The 22,164-nt window shown below is 40.4% G+C and overlaps 2 protein-coding genes across 4 annotated transcripts in view; one reads left to right on the top strand and one right to left on the bottom strand.

The window, feature by feature from the left end:
• Positions 1–19,002, bottom strand: part of LOC124185590 (neurobeachin) — a 238,964-nt gene extending 219,962 nt beyond the window's left edge. Inside the window, exons 1-2 of the mRNA XM_046576467.1 lie at positions 18,480–19,002; positions 17,547–17,945 (exon numbers count right to left, since the gene is read on the bottom strand). Coding sequence (XP_046432423.1) covers positions 17,547–17,705 — 159 coding nt within the window. The 5' untranslated portion in view covers positions 17,706–17,945; positions 18,480–19,002. The remainder of the gene's footprint in view (positions 1–17,546; positions 17,946–18,479) is intronic.
• Positions 19,003–19,010: 8 nt separating this feature from the next.
• On the top strand, positions 19,011–22,090 carry LOC124185592 (septin-2). 3 transcript variants are annotated; one of them, XM_046576478.1, is made up of 8 exons: positions 19,011–19,175; positions 19,482–19,599; positions 19,905–20,241; positions 20,332–20,443; positions 20,534–20,726; positions 20,854–20,981; positions 21,074–21,247; positions 21,322–22,090. In XM_046576478.1, the coding sequence occupies exons 1-8, from the start codon at positions 19,146–19,148 to the stop codon at positions 21,535–21,537; spliced, it is 1,308 nt and encodes a 435-aa protein (XP_046432434.1). In that variant the 5' UTR covers positions 19,011–19,145; the 3' UTR covers positions 21,538–22,090. The 3 variants fall into 3 exon arrangements, with proteins under 3 accessions (XP_046432434.1, XP_046432435.1, XP_046432436.1); XM_046576479.1 differs by having other exon boundaries at positions 19,012–19,175; positions 21,364–22,090; XM_046576480.1 differs by lacking the exon at positions 19,011–19,175 and adding an exon at positions 19,226–19,418.
• Positions 22,091–22,164: the final 74 nt, after the last annotated feature.

Raw genomic sequence — 22,164 nt, forward strand, 5'->3', positions numbered from 1 at the left:
GACCCAACTGTAACAACCCTTTGATCGGATATCAGTTTAAAAATTCAGGGATATACTTCAAACATTCCCTAATATGTCTGCAAATTAGAATTGCGAAAGTGTAAAATTGCATTGTTTAAACAAATTATTGAATATTTTCAATTATGAAAAAGTGAGTCCGGGACAAAATGACCCGGGATGTCAACTAAGGATTGAATGCCTCTACTCGTCTATTTTAGAATACAAATTTACTGCACTATAAATATAATATATAGAACTCTTTTATGACACCGATAAGTGTTTGCACGTACTCATCTTCAAAGGTTTGTAATAATTCTTGAAATGGTTCTCTGCGTATATATATATATATATATATATAATCGCGAAGAGTCCGTAGCGATGTAAATAATGGTAAAGTGTACATAAAATATATCGCAAAGTAGAGTGCAGTGTTTGCTGGGTGAATGATTCGTTTGAATGCGAAGAGCCCGAATACGAAAAACTTTTCGATTCGTCGTCACGGCAATGCCCCGAGGTCTCCTCGTCGAATGAGGACTATATTATACGGGAAGGAGGACAGGGTCGAAGCCCAATGACGTGGGTGAGAAGGAGGAGGAGGAGGAGGAGAAGGAAGAGGAAGAAGAGATACACGCAGGTCGCCGTATAGCTCTTATCGGGCTCTTCTGTAGCTGCGCGATGATCGATTCTTCCACTTTGAATAAAGATTCAGCGAAAAGGTTCAAGTGGTTGATAAAAAGAGTAGCAGAAGCTCGAAGTGCCCGACTAGAAATGAGTACCATCCGAATACAATAAGCCATTTTCCGTTGGTTCGCACTCCCGTTTCACAATGCCGACCACTTCTTGCGCCATGCGTGACGTCGTTGCAAACATTTCATAATTCACTCTACGACCCCTGGAGAGAAGAAACAGCGGCACGGATGAATATACGCGAGCATCTTTACACTGTGTTACACAAACGGCCGGCGGCACCGAGACTAGTTTCACAATTTTTCACCCGACGCAAAGATACGCCGCAAGAAAAATATGGCGAAAATGATCGTCGGGCTTCGTTCGAGAACAAAATAATCCACTGAAAAACTTATATAAATCAGAAACTGAATAAAACCTACTAATGTACATACCGTACCACATTTTCTTGCGATTGCATGTAATAAAACTTTATTGTATTACTTCGAAGTTACTCATACGACGATGAAATTTTTTTACAAGTAGACACAACTTGTATAAAATGAAACTACTTTCCTAAATTCGAAAATCCATCTGCATCTGCTTCTGTTCTCTTTTCCAAAGAAGAATACCTACATGTAGACCAAAAGTGTGTGAAATGATGCATGAAATCTAAGTGTATAACCGAAGAAGACGTCATTTGCGCATTTACACGACTACCAACGAGGATAAAACGCAAAGTCTTTTGTCTTTCCAGTGGCAGCAGACATTTTCTTCAAGGGATACAACACAGGGCTAACATCCAGGGAAGTCTACCTCGGTAAAAGGTGGTACAGACGTACCGTTTACCAACTTTATTCAACAGCAGCAGCAGCAGCGCATGTCCGAGTCGTTTTACTCAAGTAGTGCAGTTTCTTGGACGACACAGTGGTACGGAAAAGCGGATTCCCTCTTCGCCCAAAACTCTAAACTTTCCTCTGGTAAAGTTTACCGAACATGAGAAAAGGAGTGAGAAAGTGATGGGGGATTACGTAATTTGTACGACGAAACGTAAATTTAAATTGAACTTGTGTACAAAAACTGTAACTTATTTAGCAGTCATAGTGTAATTTATAACAGGTATTCCATGTTATTTTGAACAGCATTGGCAGAGAGCAGTTCGAGTAGCCGGTAATACTGGACACGGCCATTACCGACTGTTCCCCTAACGTTGGTAAATAAACTATACTGTAAAATAAATATAAGAGAATACGAAATTACTACACGTGCGATGATAAATATTTTTCGCAACTTTGCAACATTTTCTCTCCTCCCTGCGCGTAGGCAGTGAGAATTTTTGGCTTATTTCTGTTTCAATATTCCATTCCGATATTTTTTCACTCGATTTTTTATACATCAGTCCCCGGGAGGATCGAGCGACGTGAAAGCCAAGAGCCGCGAGTGTCTGTCTCTCTTCTCCGCACCCCAATGAACGGAGGGAGGGGCGGATGATAAATGACGCACTACGGCAGCAGTGAGCCATGGCGCTTAAAGTTCGTTAACTAAAGTTCACACCTCTTGGTTTTGACACTTTGGCAATGTAGATGAGCGAGCCGGGTTCCATGCGACAAACGAGAGAAGAGCCGAGAAGCAGAACGAGGGATATTCGATATTAGGTAGGGTAATAATCGTATTACAGATGAAATACGGTGGGGAAAATCGAACTGGGAACGAATAAAAATGAAAAACCGCGAGGAACGGGAAAAACATGTTATAATTTTTGCTCCGCCTCATCCCGAAACTAGTATTTATCCGCAAATTTTAGATAGTTATGGAATTCCAAAACTCAACCCCGTCTGTCTTCGCCCTCCAGGGCATTCGTGGGATTCTAGAGTTTCAGTTTCGTCGAGTAAATGTCTAACGTTGGCAATTACACCCCGCAGCTAAGGGGGTTCGAACTTTGGCAAAAGTGACTAGTTGTCAGTTTGCAGTTGTTCAGTGAGCGTGAATTTAAATTACGAAAAGTTCGTTTCAACAGCCGTTGATAAATTTCATAAAATTCCCTAATTCGACAACAGATTCGTCATGGTCTGATGCTTTACCCAAAAATCTGTGCCCTTCGTAATTCGCGATACGCAAAATTTCATTTCATATATTTCATAAAGCAAATCTGCGCGTAATGTATCGAATACCATCGAGGAAACAATGTAAAAAAAAAAAAAAATCTAAAAACATTCAATAATACAAAATATACAGTACCATCTGTTTGTTGTTTACTTGTTACTAAAATTTTACACGCAAAATGAAAACAGAAGAAAGAAGTACAATGCTGTAAGATAAAATCATGTTAGACAGAAATCCCGCGTGATGTAGAAAATCAGAACAGCAACATCATAATTGATGAGATAAAGAGAATGAGATGATAAAATATGAATGACGGAATGCACGCAAGAAATCGTTTGCGAGAAAAGGGTCACAACAACTGAATCACCGCCCAAACTGTATTACAGATATCTATAGAGCAATTTAGTCCCAAAGGCGAATCCTGGGAACATCCGTTACAGGTTTCCCCGTTTTGATCGGTCCTTTTACGATCAATTTTGTACGGGCACCGAAACGCCAGCATGGCGCCCACTCGCACGGATTGCAAACCGAAAAGAAAGACGAAGACAATATACGAAAAACGTGGAAAAAAAGATCCCATTCCTACAGCCTTACGTAACGAAGTCACCGAGAGAGAAACTAGAGAACGCGGCAGGCATCGCGAAATATTCTATAAAACGAGGGGGGAAAGGAGGAACAAAAATAAATAAATAAATAAAAACAAGGAAGCAAAAAAAAAGCACAATAAAAATAAAAATACATTTTACCACGAGGGAGGAAATATCGCAAGCCAACGGAGCAGAGGGAATTAGATTTCCCTCTAGATTTTCAACACAACAAGAAGGTTCTTCCGAGAGGATTCGGACTTTGGTCGCTCAAGGGCCGAGCCGCTGGAAGGAACCCGAGAAAAATCGCTTCCGTTCTCTACATCGCGTTTTTCTTTTTTTTTTTGTTTTTTTCTTTTTTTTTTTTTTGTCGTCCTCCGCTCATACTTTCAACCCTCTTTACAATATCTGGGCAAAAAAGAGGACGAGGGATCGCTCCCGTCTGATCTCTCTGGGTGTCCTGCACAGCTTTTGTAGGCATATAATGGGGGTTTCGCTCGTGTGCAGAAGCTCAACATCATCCGGTATCGTACAGTACAGAATACAGTATACAGTCACACTGTGTACATATATATAAATATATATGGATATATATATATGTATAGAATAAAATCGTATCTTGTAGCTATCTATCCTGCAAGTGGTGGTGATGGTGGGCAGAGACAGGGACAGCTACAAGAGCAGCAAGCAGCACTCGAGCTCATTATTCACCAGGTTGGATACGAGAGAGAAATAATATCCCTCGGCCCGCTTAATCACGATTACACTCCTGCGTATCTACTTGTAGCCACAGCCGTGCGAAAAATTTGAAGCAAGTCGCTTTTACCACGTCGCGTTACTTGCGAACAATAAAAGAACATTAAAGTGTACGAACAAGAAAAAGATCACGCGAATAACTACGATAAGACACGATAATACTAATTTTTGTTCCCCCCCACCTTTCCTTTTTAGTTAAGCAATGTTTGTTATTTTAGAATATGTATATAACACGGGAGAAGGATGGTACTGCGATGGATTACTGAAGTGCGATTAAATGTTTGAAAAATCAATCCGGACGAATGAAAAGAAAACCGATATACCTGAAATTTTTTTCACGCAACAACCGAGATACATCGTTTAAATAATTACACATTTACGTTTACATCAAAATATCTCTCCACTCTCTTAACCCTCCCTGTTTTAAATTACTAATCTGAAGAGAGAAAATAATAAACGGTATACATAGTACGCGTACCATAATAATAATGATAATAATAATAATAACTAGACGATTCGTCTTTGAATTCCAGACATTCAGCAAAGAGGCTGCAGAGGGTATGAGTGTAATATCATTCGGATGTATATAGAAATAGCCATAACTGCTGCTCGCCGCTTGCTGCTACGAGAACGGGGGATGGAAAATGTCTGAATCGTTGAATTCCGGAACGATTTACAGTGCAGGCAGCGCAACACTGCGCTTCGCGAGGCCATTGATAAATCTCGAGTGCAAGGGGAGGGGGGGTTGAAGCTATGAGCTCGTGCGGGGGAGTGTCAACAAATCTAACCCAACCTAACCCTAAACTCGAGCTGCCAGAGAGAACGTGGATGATTTATTGATATAGAATCGGCGGACGACGTGTACCTGCGGTCGAAACATTTCCAGACGTTGTATGTATAGAAAAAGCTCGACTCTCATCGAGTTGTAGGCAACAGTCGATCATAGCGAATTCCATACGTGTAGGTACGTATAATCTGATGCATATTATACGCATCGAACGTCAAATTTTTATCAATTATAACCGGCCTAGACGTGCAACGAATATTTCCGATAACAATTAAGAAAAGTTTCGCCCCGTGCAACCTTATCGCAAGATATTCACCGCGTGATCTTTGACAATCGTGAAAACGTGATTTCCGATTTTCGCGTTAGTTGCTCCAAATTCACCTCCCTCGCTTTTAATGAAAAAAATAAAATAAAATCGCCGAACCGCACACAACGGACAATAAAACCAGAGATCCCGTTACGCAACACGTAATACGAACAAGGGAGGCGGGACGGTAGTAAAGAAGGAATTCCCGGGATGGTATAATACGTTAGTCGAGTTTGGGATACAGTTAGGGTAGGTAGACGGCAAGACGCAGGAGGCGGGCAGGGGTCGAGGGTCGAGAGTCGGACGGACGGCGAGGATGGCCAGAGGCCAGGGAAGACGATCGGGCCCCGCGGGCCCCGCACGCGATCAACAGTAGGTAATAACGAGCATTAGGTCGACGGGCGTCTGACTAAGCACCGACCGCTACTACTCAGCCTCGAGCACGCGACCCTCACGCGCGACCCAGTTATCGCTACTTGTGCTTTCCTCTCCTCTCCTCTCCTCTCCTCTCCTCACCTCACCGCGCAGCTCGCACCTTTGGATCCGGGATTTTTCGCGACGGAAAATAAGAGAGATGGAGAGAGGAAAAAATGAGAAAAACTTGCTTATAGCGACGTCATGAAAAAGCTCAGCGTTAATTACTTCCCCAAGCGGTGTGGTGGCGACATTTCAGACACGGGTACAATGTACGTATGTATACAGGTAAATATAAAACAGGTAGAAGGCTAGGAGGTACGTAGGTGGGTGATGAATAATAGCAGGTGTGGATCCGTTGTCCCAGTTTTCATCACTCGGTTACTACCGTCACTACCGTGTGTATGTTTAACCAATCGAGAAGAAAATAAAAATGATGTAAATAAAGTTGAAAAAAAATAATAAGAATATACTTTACAGCATTTCCACTCGACGCTGGTGGTTAATTAAGGCTGATGATACTTTTCTCACACGCGATAGAAGTGGATACTTGTAATTATATGCTGTATACATATAGACCGAATTTCATGACGAGGAAATTCAATTTCGGAATTCAGCCGTACCGTGATAGAAATCGCAAGCGTTCTTATTTCATTTCAATAAATATAGCTTGTAGGTACCTCCTAATTATTGATCATTGAACACGAAGTACGCTTGTATACATTTTTCCTTAAAACTTTCATCAAAGGGACCCCACGGAATCTTTGTGGAAATTGGCTAGATTTTTAGTATGTGACAGTACATGTCCTCCCGGTTAAAAATTCTCGTGGACACGAGTCCCAAAGATCACTAGTTTCCGAAATACGATCTTCGGAAGGAGGGTGGATGAATTTTTTGACATATACGGATTACGCGAATTTTACGAATTACAAAACTTCAAGAGGGACTTGAAATCAAGTATATCACTCAAGAACTGCACAGTCGATTCGCAGACTCCGGAAAGGCGTGAAAAACAGGACAAGTCGATTATCGCAAGAGTCGGAGGGTCTCGTTTTTCAAGCGAAATCTGACGTCGCACTCCGTTCCGGTAAACCAACGACTTCGTGGACGGAATCAATGCATCGATGAAATAAATCACAGCTTCGTACTAATCTTCGAGAATCAACCGTGGAGTTTTTTGAGCGATGACTCGTTTGATTTCAAGCCCCCTTGAAGCTTCGTAATTCATGAAAATGACAAAATCCATAGACATAAAAAAATCTGAACTCCTTTCTTCCGAAACCTGGTATCTCGGAAACTACTGATTTTTCGGACTAGTGTCCGTGACAACTTTTGATCGTGAGTATACGTACTAAAAGATGCTAAAAATCCAACCGATTCGACCGGGCATCAATTTCCATTAGAATTCTGCGTGGTCGTTTGCGTAAAAATTTCGCATGACACGTAGGTATAATTTTTTATCCTCAACTTCGCGACAGCTATTAGAAATTCGAGATGCACACAACGTATTTATCCGAGCTAATCGCCGCGAGGTACGCGACGCGACGAAACGATTCAGTGCTCAATTAATGACTTATTGAAAGTGTGTTGGTATTATACGGGGTTGATGCAGGCGAGGGTGGAACCGGATGACTGATACGATTAGAGCGCAGGTGGATTTCGACAAAATTGATACCACACACCAACGCGGGACGAGGTGAAATCCAATTCGTGTGACACCGGCTTAAAAGATCACCAGCTGCGGCCAGCGGCGGGCGGGATCCCTACGATCTACGTGTACGTATACGAGTAAAAGGCGAAAGAGGGAGAGAGAGAGAGAGGGGGGGGGGGAGGATAGCGGGAGTATACGCGCGGTTCTAACCCGCGTAAGCTGATGTTGAGACAACAGGAACGAAGTTGAGGGTAAAAAGGAAGTAGAGAGCAGAGAGAGAGAGAAGGAAATCTACCGGATAAACGACCGGGGGAGAAAGAAGAGAAGGAAGTGCGGAAACTGCAGCGGCATGGCCGGGAAAGGGGGGGGGGAGCTTGCACGGATGGGATAGCTGGACGGGAATCCTCGAGTCGAAGTCCGCCACAGCTTGCAAGCTTTTTTAGCAACAAAAATACCTATAGGTCTCCGATCCTTGATCCCTGGCATCCGCACACTTGTTGTCACCTTGCAGTTCTCTCTCACCCCCCTCCCCCCCCCCCCCCCCCCAGGTTTTCACCTTAGGTAGGTATTTTGTAGGTATTTACACCGAGAGGATTCGATAATCTCGAAGATATATATATATATATATATATGTGTGTGTATACAATACGAATGGCTTGCAACGTTTTATCAATTATTTTGTAATTCATTGCATAGTTTTTGTTTTTCTTTTTTTTGTACTATTTGTTTTAAGCTACGAGACTCGAACGACGCCAGAGTTAAATGTGAGGATTGTAAAAATCGTAGCGCAAGCTCGCTCTAGCTTTTGTAACTTAAGCGACTGCGAGCTGGATCTATATAGATCTTCAAGCTCTGTATAACCGTGCACAGTGTGCAAGGCTTTAATCCTCCACACTTTACGCGGGATTTTCCGCCTAATCCTTCGCTGCAGTCTTCCCGCAGCTTGTCTAACATTAACGTCCCGTTTGAATGGTCGACAACCTCCGGCATAAAATTGAATGCAACTCGTTATTCATTTACATGACGAAGCTTCGGTTGTAAAATAGTTCTCGTTTTCTTTTCTTTTTTTTTTTGTTCATCTTATTAAATTTTCTTTCTATCTTATAAATTTCATTCCACAATGACATCCCCTAATATTACATGGTTCCGTCAATTCACCACAAATTACTGCTCCTGTTTCTTCTCATATTCTACGTCAAGATTAAAAACATATCCCTTTCTCTATGCATAACACCCTACTGTGTGTATAACATAAATATACATGCAGAGATGTTTCTATTTGAAAACTGCAAATTTCCTGCGCTACAAGAAACCGGCTCATCGTCGGTTGGCCGGCGAAAATGCTCATTTCTCAACAGTCAACACTTGACGCTGCATGCACACCGTAAGGGCAAAACCTCTCTCAGCTTCAAACCACCCGGAAATTTCACAAGTGTCAACCTGACGCTAACGCACTTTATCCGAATGAACGAACACGCGTCTACGTATACGTATGTGCATATGTGATGTAAATTAAACCTATATATTATACGTATTATACACACACATATATATATACACGGATACGCGTGCATGTAAGTTTGGGTCACATGTCAAGCGGTGTATCGTCGAGCGTAAGCACGGTTTCAGTTGACTCGAGCCAAGACTGTTTTTCCCTCATCGAGTCAAGAATTTTTCTTCTCCTACGTAAAACAGTAAAACAGACGACCTTCCATGCGTCGGTAATAAACAATTTTCAATTTCCTCATATACATATATTATCGCCTTTCTGCGATACCCGCCTCGCGGTCATATACAACGCTCATGCATTTGAAGTGTTGCAAAAAAAAAATTTATGCCGTCTGTGGCACGTTTTACGTTCGCCTGTCCGCCGGTAATATAATCGACAATTCTTGATGCGTGCACTGCCGTTCTATAGATAGTACGACAATTACGCGATACCTTATACACGTATATAAATATATGTTTGTAATATACATAGCTATGTATATAAAATAAATGTACAATACCTTAACATACAAATCGTATACGTTGGCAGAAGAGAGAAAAAAATCAACTATCATAATAGACTCAGGATCGATAAACGTTGTGACTCGTTGTTATATACAGATATATATCTAATATATACATATATATATGTCGACCTGTATGTACAGTGACTGTGTGCGCTGCCACTGTATTATTATTCATCACATTATTTAACACCAGGGTGTTTTACACGAGAAATAATTATACAGGTTATTTGATGGTATTGTTTTTTTTTCCAACTCCTTATCGTAATTAACTCGTTACGTTTTCTGTCGCTATGAAAAAGAAAAACGAAAAGTGTCATCGACTGATGGTGAATACTCACAGGAACGAAGAGAAGAAAAATTTTTTTCTTTGTATCATTAGATGTGTTTTCCGTATAATATATTATATTGTAGATAAACGTCTAATCTCGCTATCTATATTTAATCTAATCTTAGAACTGGGAAGGCTGAGAACAGAATTTAAGGTAGCTTACGAGACGCTTGATTATCACGTATTACAGATACCACGGTACGTATAATAATTATCGCCTCGATTACGTTATCGATAAAATGTCGCGATACGTGATAAAAAGAAAATCGAATATAGCAGGAAAATCATTAAAGACGCGATCAGCTTCGATCAAACAGCCCATCCTGTGTTCGAATCGCATGAGGTAGGTACTCGCAAAATATACATTCTGTCTGTACCTAGAACTGTATGACAATTTATCTTATAACGGAGATACACAAGAGGAAATGAGAGACGGTGATAAATATGAGAATAAAAAAAATTAACAACGAATTTTAAAGACAAAAGAAAAAACAAGAGACAAAGAGAAAAAAAAAAAAAAATCACCATCACGACGTAATTTCACCCTATCGATCTGCAGCGGCATAACGAATACGAAGAGTAAGGCATGCTGCCCTTTTCTAAATCCCTCAATTCCTATAGGATAATACACGTGGTATGTACGTGGGATTAAAAATTTAATTACCTTAATTATACGCAGGGTATCGCGCGCATGATTAATATACGATGCGTGTGTGTGTATATGCAGACGTACATACGTACATACATACAGGCATACGTGTTCACCTGATATAATTCTTCATTCGCATTTTATTTTATTTAATTTTTTTTTTTTTATTTCATAATCCCGATCCTCGCACGAATTAATTACGTGCGGCGATGTCGCCAGGGGGAATGAATTAATATGTACGGTGTAATCTTCTCGGAAAATCTTCTTTCGGAATGTGGAATGAAAATTGAAATTTTTTTTTAACTGTACGATTATTAATACAACGATTCGCACTGAGCTGAATTGTTTTTCATCAATTTTTTAGATTCTAAAAATCGGTAAACATCTCTATTACAGTACAATTATTTTTACACGGTTAGCAAAAGAAAACTAAAAATGTCCCAGCGATTCCACTGAAATTTTTCGGTTGATTTAACCATTTTTTAATGCATTAATGAGAGACGAGAAAGAAAATAAAACTGAATATTACAGATTAAATGTTGATACGAGAATTTAAATGTTAAAATCACAAAAATGTGTGTCATATTTACTGATCGAAATGTAACAAATAACACAGATATAAAGTGGATCTGCTAGGACATTATGTTTAGGACAATTTTTCCAACAATGTATACCCGTGTATGAAATAATGATTTTTGACCCGTTAGGATGTCTGAAAAAAAAAAATAACTGCTTGGATAAAAAAAAAAAGCAGGGAATATAAGACGAACGCTTTTCCAGGGTGTGCAGCAGCCCCTTTAATTTCGAGACATCCTGCAGAGCTTGTGATAAAAGATACCGGAGCCTTTGCCCTAAGGATATATGTATACATCTAACAATAGGGATACGAATCTGTAAGATGCGCTTGCGCGGCGAGGCAAAAATCACACGCAGCGCCACGAGCATCAAAGATAATTTTCCAACCTATTGTACATATATGCAGTGTATGGATATACCTATACATAAACTCCCTGTGACAATGTGTGTAAATTATTTAATTATAAATACAAAATTTGATGCTGCAGATAAGTCTAGAAATATGGCGGATCGTGTTCATTCATTGGTATTCATTGGATTTTCAATGGTAAGTAAAAAGAAAAGGTAAAGATACTAAATTCATGTAAAATATAACTTGTCAATCGTAAAGTACCTGTTCTGTTAGTAATTTCTACATATTTGTAAATTTTTCTACCCGTAAAGAATCTGATATCGTATAAATATTCGGGTATTTACCGGTAAATAAACAAATGCTGATTAATGATAAAATGAAAGAAAAATGAAAAAAACAGTTATCGAGTGAATAATTGGTGAATAAAATAAAGAAAAAAGATCAGGTTACCATCTTGTGAATAAATTCGTCGGTTGAAGTAACTTGACAATCGAATCGAGGGTCTCCCAGGTTGGACCGATCGCGACAGTTTTCAGAAATGAGACGCTAAACAACAATTAACCTTAGCGCAAATCCCGAATTCGACAGATTCCGATGACTTTTGTTTGCGTATTATTGAGGACCCTTAACTGAACCAATCAAGACACGATTTTCCTTCATTCGATTGCCGATAGTTTTAATTTCGCGAATGAAATAAAAAAAACTTATCGAATATTTTCGTTTGCATACATTGCATACGCAAAATGGGGCTATCCAAATGAGACATTTTTTCTTCAGTACTCCTGTAAACGTAAAAAGGATAGTGCGATGAACAAAACACGAAGGTGTGATAATTGGCATTTGCAAGTGTATCCGTAAGGTAGCGAGCGTGTAGAAATTGAGAGAGGGGCTCGAAATTGCTGCGACGACGGTTGACGAAGACGACGATGATGGGAAATATTGTCGTCTAGTTCCGCTGATTACTACAAGGAGTATATTACACGTTGGTAGCTAGGTGGCGGATTATGATGATAATAATGATGATGATGATGATGATGAAGCTGTGTGCCGCGGAACCTCACCCTTACACCTCATACCTACCTACACACGTAAAGCAAATTATGACTTTACAACATGTGTTTCAACTCCAACTGCTATCTATCTCTCTCTCTTTTGCCAGAATATTGTACTCTTGATTAATCCTAATTCAACTTGTTTTGATTCGGTGTGCTTCGCCTCTTGTTTCGTTTGTATTTCCTTAATCATCTATATTATACTGTACTCCTCTCTTCTTCATTGGGGCCTAATCTCGGGCTACGGCATAAATAAATAAATCGCATCTAATCTAATCTAATCTCTCTTTATCTCTCTATCTCCCCCTTTCTTTTCCGCTTCTTCTCTATTTTCGCATTCTCGATTAAGGTTTGCTGTGATTAATTCCACAAACTGACCCCCCCCCCAAGATTTATAATAACACGTTTAGATTATACGTTGTATATAGGTAGAAATAGAATTTCAGATATCAGACAATTTTCTTCATGACGAAAAACTTGACGCGAAGATGATTACAATTCTTAGACCGTGGTACAGGGATTTTTGAATTTTGAACAGCAAATGAAAGCATTATTTTTCACTTCTCGTTTCCTCAATTATCTCAAAGACGAATAAAAAACCAGGAACAAAATAAAAACCAATATTACGTACATGTAATAGAAAACATCAGCGATTCGAAGAAATGCAAAAAATAAACAACGTACGTGATACTTGAAAATGACACGCGTAATATATTATCGAGAAAAAATAGAAAAAAAGGTATAAAATTCACGTACAATATATGGGAAGAAAGTTGCACAATTCATTGATATGATAATAAAAGAAAGAAGAACTTGGCGAGTCCCAGGAAACGACGATATGCGTACGCTACGTCGAAAGAAACATTACAGAGGAGGACGAAGATCGTATGTGACACGGTGTGTGTGTGTGTGTGTAGAAAATATCTGGAGTGTGCGGCAGAAACGTGCCGTGTATGGTTTCGTGACCTATACAAAGTTCGATGATGCGTGCGAATTTCTCATTCGAATAAGCGAAGGGAACGAAATACGTATAAGAGAGCGTTGAAATAAGAGAAAAGGATGAAATCGAAAAAACAAAAATATATATATATATATATATGTATACGTACATCGAGGCCGAAAGAGAAGATGAGGAAGAAATAAAACCACCCAAGAGAAAGAGAGAAACACATACGTAATATTTTTTGTATGTGTACACAGAAATTACGGGTGAATTTCGAAAGCTTTCGTTGTACGTATCCCCCCGTGATATATATGCATATACCATGTATATAATGCAGCACATCACTTATACTCTCTCTCTCTCTCTCGTTCTCCTTCTACCTGTAATACTGCCCTCCCCCCGAGTTTTCACATTTTTTTGTTGTCTTTTTATTTTATTTTTTTATTGTCTCGTCGTCTTCTGCAAAGCTCAACCTCTCCCCGGGTTCATCGGAGATTTCTGAACCTGCCTAGTTAGTTGACTATAGCTAGTCACCAGTCACCTAGTTGCCACGCTACGATGCCCGATAAGATTACGGTGATTAAGCAGCTCCCCTCAAGTCCCCTCCTCCATTTCGATAACAACGTCGACGTTTATCAGACTCGCGATTTTCCAACCTCCGGCATTGCAGGAGCAAAGCGCGAATATGTGAGAGAAATTGATTGGTAAAAACTGACGATGACGTGGAATAAAATTGCAACGATGATACACTTTTCATTCCTTCCTTGACTTATTCTATTATTTGTTATAATTTTCATTTTTCATCACGGTATCATTAATAATTTTCAACCTTGGTCAAACCTTATCGATACTTATCAACTGACTTGTGGCTGTGCTCTTTTATCGTTAAATGTGGTAAAATAAATTTTTCCACGGCTAGTTATCCAAAAAGTTTCATTTCGATATTTTTTAGCGATCGTGATAAGTTAACAAACGCGTGTAAGCACTGCGTTTGTTTGTTGTTTTTTTTCTTTACTGACACAAAGCAAAAAAGAGCGCGAAAGTTGTCGCAAAGCTCTAATCGTAAATCTCATCCCAAATTAAAAGTGTATAATTATGATATAATACAACACCAACGAATAGAGTTTTACATTGCACAACTTTACCGTATACGTGATGAACTTTTTTCGTTGTAGGTAATAAAGCGGAAGGTGAGCCCGAACCTGTTACATCCGGTACGCGTATAATCTCTGCCAGGGGTAAAATTTTCAGAACCTAAACGAGCGAGCGAGTCAGTATTCTCTCCCTAATCGCAAAGTTTCCGTCTCATCATTATACAATTATTTCGCAAAACGTTTACTCCGTTTATGCGTTAGAATAATTGTTTTGGGACGTACGAGGGTTTTAAAGTGAGGTATAATTATGCGTCTTCGTAACGCAGTTCTGGCAACTAGTCAAAAACAAAGATTAAAAACGCAAAGATCCGTATAAAAAATATGCAGTTTCAGAGTTACATATACGATAATGATAAAAGTAATAGAAGGGCTGCTGATCGCCGTTCGTTGGCGATACTTGAGCATACGTAAAAACTGCAGGTTTACACAGGGTGTGATAACGATGAAATTTTTTGTAAATATCGGCGGTGCAGTGTGGATGGCATGCTTTCGCGAAAAGCTCTCGAGAAGAACGAGGCCGAGCGTATAACACATAAAAAGGGGATGAAGGCTGCTGGCAGCCGAACAAAGCCATCAAGGAAACAAATACCACCACCACTACTACCTGACTTAAAAACATCGCGAAAGAGGGTCGCTATCGAAACACAAACGATATCCCGATTATCATATACGTTAAAAACAATAGACAAAGCATCGATGCAACTTATTGCAGAATAAAGATGAAGTATAGAAAACTCGGATGGTAATAATACAACGATTGGTAAAGATAAAACTGAGAGTGCAAGAAAGTAAATAAATAAATAGATAGATATAATTCTCTTTCTCAATTAGCCGTATAACCCCAAGAGTGCGTGTGAAATCGCCGTCGAAATATTACGGTGTACGATATAAACAAGCCCGTAAATAAGTAAAGAAAAAATGAAGGAACCAGAACAGCAGCAGAGGTCAGGCGTTATATTGAACAACCTATATTTCGACGCATATTACTTTAGCCGTGCTTAAACCGAAGATTTAAGGGAGGCACTAAGAGAGGGGGAGAGAGAAAAGAGGGAACTCGGAGCGCCAGAAACGACCCTGTGTAAGCGCCCCGCGATAAGAGAGAAGGATTTCACGGCGTCGCGGCGCATTGCAAACCCTTCTTTTTCTTCTTCATCTTCTCTTCTTACTAAATGCCCGATATAATACCAGAAAGCGAACCGAAATTTCCTTCTTCCACCGAAATTAGCGCCTGACCGTCGTTTTAATCATTCTTGACACCGTTGTAATTGCACCTTGATTATACATCGACTTCTTTTTCCCTAGGCAAGGAGGGAGGGGAGGAGGATACGCGGCAGTGGCTTGTGTTTGATCAGTTGTATCCACAAACTGCCTCTTCCGAAACGAAACAAACTGCACAGTTTGCATATAAACGCTACTGACTGTGAATGAATTATCTGCAGGTCAACGAGGAGAAATATCACTTAATTTTCTAATGAAAAGGAAATATACATGTAATGAATAATTAATTTCGATAGATTTTATGCATCGAGAACGTTTTAAATACAGAGAGAAGAATACTTCGCTATGATTCACCTGCACCGCGTGTTGCAATTGAAACGAAAAAAAAATAAATGAATAAGAACGAGATCGACGAACTTGGAGTAGTGCAGAGGTTCATAATTTCAACAGAATCACACTATCCTAGATCCCATTAGCAATGTTGAATAACATTGAATTTCAACGTTTACTTTCATTGTCCGACACATGTATTGATAATTTATTTCGTAAAATTTCCGCATTTCGCGTTCCAAAGCTTCGCCGCAAGCCCGGGGTGGACGGAATAATGCGTTGGTCTCGCTTTTCAGCGGGTACAACACACGTGCAATTTCCGGGTAAATTTTGTATTTCACTCCGTCGCACCCGCGACTACCGGTTTAAAGCACGTAGGAGCAATTCTTTTCCCCATTTTCCACTCGCAGCGGCGCCGGCAATTCTGTAGATACGAATTGTTACTCTCGTACCTCAAGAGAAAGAAAAAAAGAAAGAAAGAGAGAGAGAGAGAGAGAGACCGGCAGTGAAGGTAACGTTTCAAGCGATCTCGCAACGACTCGAGTATAATAAACCTGGTTGTCAATTACGGCTGCTAATTATAGCCAGCCTGTTGAATAGTCGAAATTACTTGCCGTGTGTGTGTGTGTGTGTGTGTGTGTGTATGTGTGTACTTAAGGAATGCAGTTTTTCCATTGGTCACGTTTTGATAGAACGCGTTTTCTCCCCTCGCTTCCGATTGTCTTCCTCCTTATTTACTTTCCGTACCCAGTGTTTTCTTTTTCTTCACTTTCATTCGACCTGGCGCGTATCGGAGACGGCGACACGTTGCAGCTGATATTTCACCCGCTGCGTATTACGTACAAGTAACACACGTGTATCTGCGATTTGTCGACGCCGCAGTTTCTGACGTATCGAAGTCCGGCTTTCAGTTTCGAGCGCTTCGCCCTCCGCTGCCTTTTCCGCTTCCCGCAATTTTACACTTTAAAGTTTACGACGAAGGTCGGATTATCGTTGTAATTGGCTGACAAAGCGTGTGCGACTATTTATAGTTTTAGGCTCGATTATTATAACGCGATGAGTGAAAATAGGGAAACGGAAAATAAACGCTTGCGATTATGTCGCTCGGGGGTGAAGGCTCGTCCTTGAGAAGGTAGCGAAAGGCGAAAACCCCCCGGTGATATTTCTATGTATCAAGAAGTCGGCGGACTGGAGTAACGACATACGAATAACGCGTGAAGATTTAAAGAAATATTTGACAAGACGTCGTGGAATCGGTTTGTTGCAACCGGTGCGACGTAAAGTTAGAGAGTGGGCGTATTGACAAGGGGGGGGTGTAACCGGTTGGTGAGATGAGAAGAGCGATTCGTGCGATATAACAAGACGGAAAGACGATGAACGGGAGAATACGTCGCGGAAATCGAGGACGAATGATCCCGGCTAGCGGTGAGTAAAAAAAAGAGTCAAGCTTGAGAGAAAGACGCGTTTGTTGCTGTCAAAATATCCGGCGTCGTTTGACAGTTTGATACAGAGGATGAAAAATCGGGAGAAACAGAGAAACAGCGAGCGTCGCAACGAGTCAAAATTAGGAGTAGGATTAACTTGTTTTTCGGCTCGGAAGCTGAAGCCGCCGGCCGAATTACAAAAGGGAAAAGTAAAAGGCGTGATCGCCGGGCACTTACCAAGTGAAGAACGGTGTTGACCACCTCGCGATTAGACACCTGTCCCACCTCGATCAGTCCGATCAACACGGCGAATTTCAGGCTATCGTTCATCGCCATCGCGACAACCTCCTCTGGACGTTTTATGTCGCTGAAAGGTGGATTTTTAACGTCCGCCATGGCGGCCGCGCACCCTTTAATTTCACGCTTTTCCCAAACGGTTAAATAATACTTAATATACCGCGCACAACGTTGACTCGTCAATGATAGCTCTTCACCGTCACATGATAATACAACACAAATTGATCTGCCATGTTGGAAAGTGGGTACTGTTATGAGCGGCCTGCCAACCTCGCCGACGACAAGTCACTAGGTCCAACGCGCAGCTGTAACTAGACGAGGAGCGAGCGCCTCGACCGCCTTCCAAATTCAAACGGACGGTTCGTTCACGCGACGCGTCGAACGCCCGGCGTTCAATTTCACGTTGTTGAAACGTCGACGATGAAAAACACGTGAAAGTGCAATTTTTATATACCGCCATTTTATTTTTCCTATATTTGGGGGGGGGGGGGGGGATCGTTGTCGGTAGTCTGAATCCAGAAATTTGACCAGATTTTGAAATAGCTTCAGCCGCCATCTTGAATTCATAGTTTAATTCAGAAAATATCGCTATCGTTGAGTAAAAATTTTTGTAACCTAAAGTTAATGAAAACTAAATACATATGCTACGAGTTTAGTGACGAACATTTTTTAGTCAAAAATTGACAATGGTCGAATTGTTTGACCCAAACAAATTCCTCCCTTCAATTCAAGATTGCGGACGAAGTTACTGCAAATTTTGGTAATGATTCTGCATTTAGATTAATTACCAATGACCTTGCCCCAACACAGATTGGAAAAAGAATATTTCGGTATCGAGAAATTGCAACTTCGAATGTATGTCCATACACGTACATTCCGACTGGACTACAAACAGACACGCGTCGATTGCTACGGCTGATGTTTACATAAAATGAACGACACTCACGACCCCCGCACTTCGTGATATTTCCACGATAACAAGACTGTTTACTTCTCTTTGTTGACTTCCGACAATCGCTGATTACAATCGAGTCAAGTTCTGCATCGGTGCAATTAAGCGTGTCTATCTCGAAAACACTTGAACAGCAATGAAAAATTGTTGAAAAGTATATTGGGAAGATTTGTTTGCCAACAGAGAAATATTGTCACGGAAAACCGTAGTTAGGTAACTTCATACCGTGAGAATTTGACCGACGCAAATGTAGGACGTCCAAATCCACCGATAATCTTGTTGCTGTCCGTTCCGGGGCCTCTGGACGTGAAATATATCTTCTATAATAACCCACGGTCGAATTTGACAGCCCATTTCAAGTATTATTTGATACATACGCAGTTTTCCGGCGTAGCGGCGTAGAACGACGCAAATTGAACCACAGAATTCAACGTTCAAACATCATCGTCCGACTTCTCGCGATCGTTGATTGTCTCGAATGGTCTCGAATCTTCGAAGCGCCATCTGCCCGCAAAAATTCTAAACTGTAACCGACGTTCGCAACTGTCGGGACTGAGTTCAGACCGTACAAGCCAGTACAAGCAAAGATGGCCGCCGTCGAAGTGGAGCGTGCTAAGGTAAGCAAAAGTTTTCTGCATAATCAGCGAAGCCTCGTATTCCGGGCTGCGTAAAGGCGCGTCGAAAGGTCGTTTCGGTCGGCGAGTTCACGATGGCGTCGTAAAATCTGCCAAATGTCACCCCGCGTGGAAATTAAACGTCCCTTGAGGCAAAGGGCGTTGGTTCTTTGCTCGACGCCAGCGGGACTCGCACACACAAATCTGTGACCTGTCACTCAACGGTTAACCCGAAACTCCGTTTTGGTACGATTCACCGTTGCATTGGTCCTAAAAGGCGCTCGAAAAATTATTCATTGCATGTTTCAGCTCGAGGCGAACCTTCGTAACCTTAAACTATCCGGTCACGTCGGATTTGACAGTCTTCCCGATCAGCTGGTCAACAAGTCCGTCCAGAATGGATTTGTGTTCAACATCCTGTGCATTGGTACGTATTTTTGTTTACTTTTCACTCGCTGCGCCCAACTCTGTTCATTGTTTTTCTTAATCGATATTTTCACCCTTCCCGCCGTTTATTCTATCTCGAATCGTTGATTAATTGACAAACTTGTTCGCCATTTACTTGTTGACAATAAAATATGAACTTTAAATTAAGACAATACTATGTCAATAATTCATTCGATGATTCAATACTGCAGTTACAGGAGTCAGTAAAAGAAGAAGTTCCAGTGGTTCATTTTGTACTTACCTGTGTCTTCTTACTTTCATTCGATTTTATTACTATTCTACCAGGGGAAACGGGCTTGGGAAAATCAACGCTGATGGATTCTCTTTTCAACACGAGTTTCGAATCAACTCCGAGTCCGCATAGCCTACCGTCGGTGAAGCTGAAGGCTCATACCTACGAGCTGCAGGAAAGTAACGTTCGTCTGAAGTTGACTATCGTTGATACCGTTGGCTATGGGGATCAGATAAACAAAGAAGACAGTTTCAAGGCTGTCGTCGACTACATAGATGCCCAGTTTGAAGCTTACCTTCAGGAGGAATTAAAGATCAAGCGGTCTCTATCCACTTATCATGATAGCCGCACCCACGTTTGCCTCTACTTTATCTGCCCCACAGGTCATGGGTGAGTTTTTCTCTTATTGTAAGTATAGAACTTATCATTTTACTGAAATCACGTTATGTATTTTTTTTTTTTGTGTACCTTCTATTTCAGCTTGAAATCAATCGATCTCGTGTGCATGAAGAAGCTCGATACCAAAGTAAATATCATTCCAATTATCGCAAAGGCTGATACAATTTCGAAGACTGAATTACAGAAATTTAAGGTAGGATTCAATTTATTGCATACGATTCACCGTCGAATATAATTCCATAGCTAGCCGCTGGATCTTCATGCATTCGCCCTCTTCTTTCAGAGTAAAATTATATCCGAACTGCAAAACAATGGAGTTCATATTTACCAGTTTCCAACCGACGATGAGAGCGTATCGGATGTCAATACATCCATGAACGCACATGTTCCATTCGCAGTAGTCGGCAGTACTGATTTTGTACGAGTTGGAAATAAAATGATGAGATCTCGCCAGTATCCATGGGGCACAGTGCAGGGTAATAGTTTTCAGATTTTATACTCAACGTGACAAGCTCAGTAATCTCCCAAGTTCTGAGCTTAGTACTTTCTGTAATTTTCTTTATCCTCTACCACCCTGCTTTAACTAAATCCTTTCTTCTCCAGTCGAAAACGAATCTCATTGCGACTTCGTGAAATTGCGTGAAATGCTGATTAGGACGAACATGGAAGACATGCGGGAGAAAACTCATTGCCGCCACTACGAATTGTACCGTAAAAAAAGACTAGAACAAGTAAGTGAATACCCTGACTCGTTTGTTTGATTACGTACCATTATACTTTAAGTATCTGCCATTTGCGACCTGCCAATTTGTGTTTCTGTCAGATGGGATTTAGCGACGTGGACAGCGAGAACAAACCGGTCAGTTTCCAGCAGACCTTTGAGGCCAAGCGATCTGTCCATCTCCAAGAGCTTCAACAGAAGGAGGACGAGATGCGTCAGATGTTTGTCGTGCGCGTTAAGGAAAAGGAATCTGAACTGAAAGACGCAGAAAAAGAGGTATACTAGCTTACCAAATGAATAGATATCATTCATTGATTCTTATTTTTTTTTTTTTTTTTTTTTTTTTTTAGTATATTCACAATGTTTCGCCGTTACTCAATCATTGCTTGCAGCTGCACGGCAAGTTTGACAAGCTTAAGAAAGACCACACAGAGGAGAAGAAAAAGCTGGAAGAAAGTCGAAAGAAACTTGAAGATGATATCCTCGAATTTAACAGAAGAAAGTCACAAATCGCCCAGCAGGCTCAACACCATACTTTGACTCTTGGTAAGAGCAAGAAGAAGTAAAATAGAATGGAATCAGTTGAGAGAAAAACAAAAGGTAAAGAAGTAACTTTGATGCCAATATATGTATTTATTTCTAGTATTTTCTATTTTTATGATTCTGTATACTTGTTGATCTTTTGCGAGACAAGTGTTTAAGACACGATCCTCCTGTATTACCCAAAGTTTACAATGAATAGATCTATCCATATATAAATTCATTTTACCTTTTTAATAATAAATACTTCATTACGTTATGGTATATCACATATTATATTGTATTTTTGCGGCCGAGAGCTTCTGTTTACTTGCAATGATGAATTTTTCTCCTTTCGTTTTTTCGTAATCGCGTAAATTGATGATCAATTGTTGATTTGAATACCGATAAACTTCAATCAGAGTTTAACCAAAAATTGAGATTAAATTCGTCGATTTTTAAAAAATGAACGGAATCGCTTCGAAGCCAAATCACTTTCGAAACTTCGGACAAATTGTAGAATCTTTCTAAGTGCTCTCTTTATATATACCTATTATACATATATTACTTTTTCAAATTACAATCAAAATATATTCTAGATACTTGAAAAAAGAAAAATTTTTCTCGAACTCTTCCATAATTCAATATGCCTCAATTTTGCCTCGCTTCCTCAT

The sequence above is a fragment of the Neodiprion fabricii genome, chromosome 6, assembly GCF_021155785.1.
Source record: "Neodiprion fabricii isolate iyNeoFabr1 chromosome 6, iyNeoFabr1.1, whole genome shotgun sequence".
NCBI lineage: Eukaryota > Metazoa > Arthropoda > Insecta > Hymenoptera > Diprionidae > Neodiprion > Neodiprion fabricii.

What these genes read in the sequence shown, in the direction of transcription:
- LOC124185592 (XM_046576478.1), top strand. Translation starts at nt 19,146, where the DNA reads ATGGCCGCCGTCGAAGTGGAGCGTGCTAAG. An exon ending in GTTCAACATCCTGTGCATTG is followed by an intron (nt 19,600 to 19,904) that starts GTACGTATTTTT and finishes CTATTCTACCAG; the next exon opens with GGGAAACGGGCTTGGGAAAA. An exon ending in ATCTGCCCCACAGGTCATGG is followed by an intron (nt 20,242 to 20,331) that starts GTGAGTTTTTCT and finishes CTTCTATTTCAG; the next exon opens with CTTGAAATCAATCGATCTCG.